This window comes from Nannobrachium achirus (assembly GCF_963921795.1).
Source record: "Nannobrachium achirus genome assembly, chromosome: 10".
Lineage (NCBI taxonomy): Eukaryota > Metazoa > Chordata > Actinopteri > Myctophiformes > Myctophidae > Nannobrachium > Nannobrachium achirus.
In genome coordinates, this window is record NC_137819.1 from 60948691 (window position 1) to 60956484 (window position 7794).

The 7794-nt window shown below is 39.7% G+C and overlaps 1 protein-coding gene across 1 annotated transcript; it reads left to right on the top strand.

Moving 5' to 3' along the window:
- Positions 1-2390: 2390 nt before the first annotated feature.
- On the top strand, positions 2391-7376 carry nrm (nurim; the record flags this gene model as incomplete). The annotated part of the gene is made up of 4 exons (XM_080735636.1): positions 2391-2541; positions 4055-4248; positions 5165-5341; positions 7062-7376. 4 exons carry the CDS (start codon positions 2391-2393, stop codon positions 7374-7376), a joined length of 837 nt encoding a protein of 278 aa, XP_080591762.1.
- Between the last annotated feature and the right edge of the window lie 418 nt (positions 7377-7794).

Genomic DNA, 7794 nt, shown 5'->3' on the forward strand with positions numbered 1-7794 from the left:
GCCAAATTTCATACATGTGTGACAATTTATGTAATTGTAGTGAATTATTATATACATTTGCATAATTGATGTACCGAAAAATGGGATTTGGGGCCCCTGAGACCAAACGGCCCCGAGTTGGGGGTGTTCAGTATGAACTTGTGATGGCCCAAGGTATATGCTAACAGGAAATAATAGAGAAAAAAAGTAAGCAGAGAACATTCACCTGGCTGGGGGTAGCTCCCGGCCTATAAATGGCACCTCTTGAGTGTGAGGGAAGCGAATCAATCTCTTTAATTCACAGATTTACAAATCCATTTTGGTTACAGTCAAAATAGAGCAATACCGGGCTTGAGCCTTAAAGCAGAGTCATCAGCGTTTTTTGAAAGAGTTGTGAACATGGGGATCACCATTTTCTGCATTATAAAGGGGGGATTTAACTATTATTCTGTAGACAAAATATTAACAGTATGTTGGTACCAGATGGCACAGGATAACAGTCAAGGTTATTGACTTGACTTGAGACTTTCACTAAGTCTAATACAGAATCAGAATCATCTTTATTGTCACATCACAGCTTTGGGGTTGGGACCTGTCTTGCAGGCATGCAATAACATATTCCGCAATCACATGACAGTATAAAGATACACTCATCATACAAAAGCTAAGGCGTTCAACATGAAAACATGGTCTTTCGTGTTCTAGCTTTTACCTCAAAATAGTAACTTGGCAAACCAGCAACAGATTTATGCGATTTCTCCCCCCTCGACAGGTCCTACAGGCTCGTGGAAAGTCCTACCACCCAGCCTGCTTCTGCTGTGTCATCTGTAGAGAGAACCTGGAGGGGTTACCATTCACTGTAGGCAGCGATGGCAAGGTCTACTGTCTGAAGGACTACAACAGGTAGCCTCCGTTGACTGACTTTATATGACACCACTAGGCCAGTCAATTGACCCAAAATAAATTGCAATAGTAAATGGTTCAAGGTTTTTTATGATCCTTATGGTCATCCAAAAAACTTTCTTTAAGTAGCATTTGAGGGGTTTAACTAGGGGGTTTTCTGGATCCATTGCAAGCATTTGTTTTGAACGAAAAACATTCCTCTGGCTAAAAACGGACCCCATAAAACTGAGCTGACCCCAGAAAAGTGATGACTCATCACGAAACCATAGTCCTGGGGGCAGTGCTGTCTCACACCCCTGAAACAGTCACACCCAGAATGAGCTCATTGTTACCAAGTCATCCTTGACATCACACTCCTTGTTGGTTTCAGGCTGCAGGCTCCCAGGTGTACAGCATGCGGCATGCCCATTGTGCCCTGTGAGGTGAGCCGTAGTGAATGCTGTAAATAGAAACCTGAAGTATTTATAATCATTGCATCATTTTTGATAGTATTCATTATTGTACATTTTCTGAAATTCAACTAGCCTATATGTAATTGCAGTGCAACTATCAATAAGCTTACATTCTTAGTTTACCAACACTACACACAGCCAATACGTTTAGTAGGCCTATATATACACTTCTTTTAACTGGTAAACAATAATAGAATTCTAGAATATCTGTGGGAAACTTGAGTGTTTGTCATAAAGTAGGCTATAAACATTTATTTTGACAAAATGGCTTTCCTCAGTAGCCTATTATGACACCACTAATATGGTTTTGTTTGTGTGTTTGTTTGTTTGTTTGTTTGTTTGTTTGTTTAGGGTTCAACTGAGTCCATTCGAGTGGTGTCCTTCAATAGATGTTACCATGTGCAATGTTATGATACTATGGTGAACCTCACTTAAGGACAAGAGAGGGATCCCTTTCTTATTTGCTTGTATTGTAACTGAAATGTAAAAAGAAAAGGAAACAAATAATAATTGAAGAGATTACTTTTATAAAATGTTATGCAATTCCCATCTACAATAAAAGAAAAGTTCACTGCTAACACATTTGCATATTGCAGGACTCATACATGTATAACCGAATAATAATCACAAGAAAAATGACAAGTCATATTTAGCACCTTGTAATCCAGCTTCAAGATAAATTATTATTCATTAAAATGTATTTATTATATACAATAATATGCAAGACATTAAAAAAAGGAAATATAGATTATGTAAACAGTGTGGGGGAGGGGGAGGCTCATAGTTGGTCCCTTTCATATAACAGTTAATTAAAGGAAATAAATTACAACAATCTAAAATGATAAGAGAAAGGCATTACAGTTAAAAGGAACACGATTTTAAAAGGTGAATAGTAACGTCTTTTGTGCGATTCGAACCCAAGATCTACTAGGCTTTGAATATCCAGTATCGGCTAACAGCGCTACCGTGTGTTAATATTCTGTACTGTGACTCAATTCCTGTCCCGGAAGAAACCCCTTAGCAACTTGTCAAATGAAGAGATTAATTAGCTGTGAAATGGCGTCAGTCACGGTACGTGGCTCGGCTCTCTGCATCTTGGCTTTGCTAAACTTCGCATTCGTGTTCATCACCGGCGCTGATTTCATACGTTTCGTTTCGTTTCGAGCCATTTACCACAACATCACAGGAGAGACTACACTCTGTCAAGGTAAGCCATCGTCACGTTATTTGCAGGCGACCGTGTTAAAAGTATCAATGAAAAAAAGATCACTAATAGGGTTTCATAATCACTAGTAAATAAATCCTGTGAAGTGATGCGCAGAACATAACTCCTCTTTTACACCTTGACGCTAACTGCATGAAATGTGTTCCTGCTGTACGAATAGTCCTAACTAAAAACTAATTTGCGGTCGAAAAATGTAATCTTAAACGAACAAGTAAAAGTTACTCTGAGCGAAAAAGGGAAAGTTTAACGTCGTCTCGCGAGAATAAAATACTCCAACGTGTTCGTTGAGTCCACCGCCCGGCTAGCTCAGTCGGTAGAGCATGAGACTCTTAATCTCAGGGTCGTGGGTTCGAGCCCCACGTTGGGCGCTAATTTTCCTTTATTTTTCGTTTGAACAACTTGGACCCTCATATCCATCTTCTGGGCTAATATGTGAACATTGTAAATAAGCTGTAAACTGGTAAATAAGCTGGTAAATAAGCAATTTTCTGCTATTTGGCTTTCAACTGATTCCAGTTTGTTTTCATGACAAACCATTGGACTGACTTCAACAGAAAAGCATACAGTTATCACAAAGAAGCTGATGTAAATCACTGCATTTAGTGTCTATAGTCTAGTCTATAGCTGTTGTCACATTGTTGACATTGTGAGATGATATCACATTGTTGTGACATCACCTCATCAAAGATCAAACCCTGGATATCCATACGTGGAGACGATTGAATAATCACCTAGATCTCCATATATGGAGCTGACCTTTACATCTGATTCCCAGATGATGTCCTGTTAAAGGAATAGTTCACCCCCAAAATGACTTTTTTTCTATTGATTACTCATGCCATGGAGAGTAGAGTTCAATAATATTTTTTGGTTTTTGTCACATTCCTAAGACAAAAATTTGATTTGAGTAAATTTAACCCCATTGATTCCGGATGGGGACCCGTTTCGAAACAGGTCCCCATCCGGAACGAATGGGGGTAAATTTATTGTTATCACATTTTTGTCTTAGGAATTTTATGCCATTCAATATTAAGCCCATATCTGTGAATGCCCATATATGGACATATTATGTCAGTTTAACCAGTATCGTTGCCTAGACATAGATTAATTACATCCTTCTCCCCTTTATGCCCTTATATGGAGATCCCTGTTCTCTACATCTGATTCTCTGATGGAGATGACTGGATCATCACCTAGATCTCCATATATGGAGCTAACCTCTACATCTGATCCCCAGATGATGTCCTGTTAGGGCAACCACACTGCGCGACCTCGCCCCCCCTTAGGCGTCTTACTATAACTTAGGCTTTTGTATGATGAGTATGTCTTTATACTGTCATGTGATTGTGGAATATGTCATTGCATGCCTGCAAGACAGGTTCTCATGTGAGTAAAATAAAAGTAGCTAAACCTGATATAATAATAAAATAATAAATAACAACGAAATAAAACGATTCTAACTGATCCCAATTTATTTGATCTTTTCTATGGTAAGACTCCATACCATGGTCCGTAGCCCTGCGGGACAGCTCTGTTCTCAGCTGTGTGTGTGTGGACTTGGTTCTACTGGTGGTCTTCACTGCACAGCACAGTGTGCTGGCCTGGCCGCCGGTCAAGCAGGCGTGTCAGTCTGTCCTGGGGCCTCTGAACAGGTCTGCATACTGCTGCACTACTGCACTGGCACTACAGGTATAACACACGCATGCCCGCACGCACGCACGCACGCACACACACAGACACACACACACACACACACACACACACACACACACACACACACACACACACACAATGACAGGAATGCAGAGTTACACTGAATACAGCTTGGCCATTTGATTGAATATTGATTGAAGAATTTATAAAAAGTTTGCATAGAAAAGGGTACAGTTTCGTGACAGTACAGTTCACTGGTAAAAGGTCAACTAAAAGTATAAGCTCAAGTAAGCACTAGACTTATTGTGGGCTCGCTGAAAGCGAACACACGTATGTTATCTTCATTATTTCTTTATATATCAGTCAAGTTCTCCTCAAAACAAAAAAAGGCGGGCCCTTAGCCAATGAGGTGCAGCCAAAGGGTAGATCTTTGTGCCCATACATGTTTCGTAGGAACAGTATTTCTAGTTTAAATTGAGATCCTTTTTAATTCATTTAAAATATAATGACAGACAGATAAAACAGAAATATTCAGGGAAAATTAGAAGAAGAAAAAAACAGTCATAAAAACACATAATATAGCCTACAAATAGATAGGTCAGGGGGAGGTAAGGTTAGGCTATAATTTTACTGTTACCAGTTACGAGTAGTAGCCACCTGTAAGTAGCTTTTCAGAGCGGTTTTAAAGGAAGTAAGGGATTTACACTCCTTTAATGCCTTCGGTAGGGTGTTCCTTATTTTAATGGTATAGCAGGAGAATGAATTTGACCCTTTGTTTGAGTCGAATCTGGGTTGAACGTGATCTGTGGAGCCATTGATTTTTGAGTGTTATTTATTGTAAATGAAATTCACAGATCAAAAAAAGACCATGCAGTCCAATCACACTGAATGAACTGTTGTTTATATCGTGCAAACTTTATATGTAGAATCTGGGTTGTCGTCTTTTCATAAGGTTCTAATGCGGTACTGGCAGCCTGTGACTGGCGCCCCATGTCTGTGGTCGGTGCGCCACACTCCCTGGAGCATCTGGTTTCCTCTGCTCTGCTTCACACTGCATTTCGTCTGCTGGGCCATCATCTGTAGCATCCTTATGATCTTTGACTATGCTGAACTACTGGGCATCAAGCAGGTAGGCTGTCCTCTGTCTGTAAACCTCTGCAATTTAGTAATGATTCACAATTCAAAGGAGCTTTATTGGCATGAGAAAACATACGTTTACATTGCCAAAGCAAGTTTCAAAACATAATAAAAACAGTTGAAAATGGGGAACATATATATATACAGTTGGAAGGGGTACAGCATTGTGTAAACAGAGCTATGTCACATGTTGTCGTTATGTATATACAGGCAGGGTATGAAGCTTTTTGGAACAGATATCTGCATTTCTTTTTTCTCTATACAATAAAATTGAAGGAAAAGAAAAAAAAAGGCTCAAATTTAAAACGTGTTTAAAGGTAGCAGCTCTGTTTATACTGTATCAGTAGGTCTAGATGCCTCTCAATGGTTTGTAGTCCTTAAGGTGGTTGTATTCCATTGTCTAGCCTTCTTTTATCACAACAGTTCACAAAAGGATGATTCATTAAAAGGACAAAGTGGCTTTTACATTTTGTCCACTAGAGGTCAGGTTTTATCTTCAAGTGACAAATGCTTTCTATGCAGTTACGGGTGAAATATGTCATTTCTATCCACCTTCACATGTTCAGTTAAAATAACATACTAGCACTGTTTTAACAGAGGATTCAAATTGAACTGAGGTGTGGATGTGAATAAAAGACTAAACGTATTTCAAGTGTACTGTTGAAGGAATACATTCCTTACTTAAGTAAACTTTATCCAGGAAAAAATCAAACACTACATTTTGGCAAAAATAGCACAGTGCAGTTTGTCCATCACATCCAAGAGTGAAATCTCCATCCATGTATAGCGTTTACACTGTCAAATGTCACTCTATGTTATAACATGTCTAACTTATTTAGAAAGAGAACTTTTATTGAAGCTAGTTATTGTTTTACGAAGAGTAACGAATAGCTTATAGCTACAGTACATTTTTTAAGTAAACACTGATTACGTAACCGACTCTCTCTCCCTCTCTCCATTTCTTGCCTCTCAATTCAATTCAATTCAATTCAATTCAATTCAATTCAATTCAAAGAAGCTTTATTGTCATGAGAAGCCAAATAAAAACAGTTGAAAATGGGGAACATATATACAGTTGAAGGGGGTACTGCATTGTGTAAACAGAGCTACCGGTATGTCACATTGTGTCATTAAATATATACAGGGTATAAAGCTTTTCGAACAAATAGCAGCATTGTTTTTTCTCAATACAATTTAAATTGTATAAGAAAAAGAAATACTCATATTTAAAATGTGTTTAAGGGTAGCAGCTGTTTCATACTGTAGGTCTAGTCAGTCAATGGTTTGTAGTCCTAAATGCCCATTCCCACTGGGCCAGATAACAGATAAAAAAATCTCTTTCCTCAGATATTTTTCCATTCAAAGTGGATGGTAGATACAGATACAAAAAATAGCTACCACAGATATTTGCCACAGATACTTTTATCTGTGGCAAATACTTTTTTTATCTGTATCTACCATCCACTTTGAATGGAAAAATATCTGGAGAAAGAGATTTTTTAATCTGTTATCTGGCCCAGTGGGAATGGGCCTTTAGGGTGGTTGTGTTCCAGTCTCTAGCCTTCTTTTATCACAACAGTTCACAAATCTTGCTGCTGTGTTCGCACATTGTTCTATTTTCTCCCAGTAGGTTTGAGAGTTTTTTTTGTCATTGGTCAAGTTTTCAAACTCGCTCTCTTCTCTTGTTCTCAACCTCTACCTCCCTCTCTCAGGTGTATTATGATTGCCTGGGTCTGGGGGACCCCTTGTTGCTCAAATCAGCCCAGGTCCAGCGTCTCTTCTCTCACCTCCGTCACCCTGTCTGTCTGGAGCTGGGTGTGATCCTATGGCTGCTGCCTGCCCTGTCTTTGGACAGGCTTCTGCTGGCAGGGAGTCTGTCCACCTACCTGGCCTTGGCCCACTCTCTAGACAAGCAAGACCTGGCCTACATGAGCTCCAGGATTATCAGGAAGCTGCAGCTCTGCACGCAGCCACATGCGAGCAGCGTCACCGCTGACCATGTTAATCACAATCACAAACACAAGTGAAATGAATTGAATCTGCCTGTCCAGGAGTGGAGTTGGCTTCCTTTCACCCTTTAAGGCTTAAAGGGCAATTCCAGGCTAAAACATCCCTTTATTTGTCTTTTATCATGATTCTTCCTACCTGGCTTGGTGGATTTCTGTTATTGTCGCCCCTCTTCAGAGATCTCCCGAGTCGTCCCGACCCCTCCTCACAGCGAAAAGAAGACGGCTCTGTTAACTTTCCAGAGAGCTTAGGCGAATTCCGGTTACTATGCTTTTAGCGTAACTTACGTATCTACAGTACGTAACGTAAGGTAGGTACGTAACTAAAGGTATTCTAGAAGCGTAAGTCTGGAAAGTAAACACAGCCGTCTGCTCATGGATTACTGCAAACCAGAATCCACCAAACCAGGAAGGAAGAATCCTGATAAAAGGCAAATAA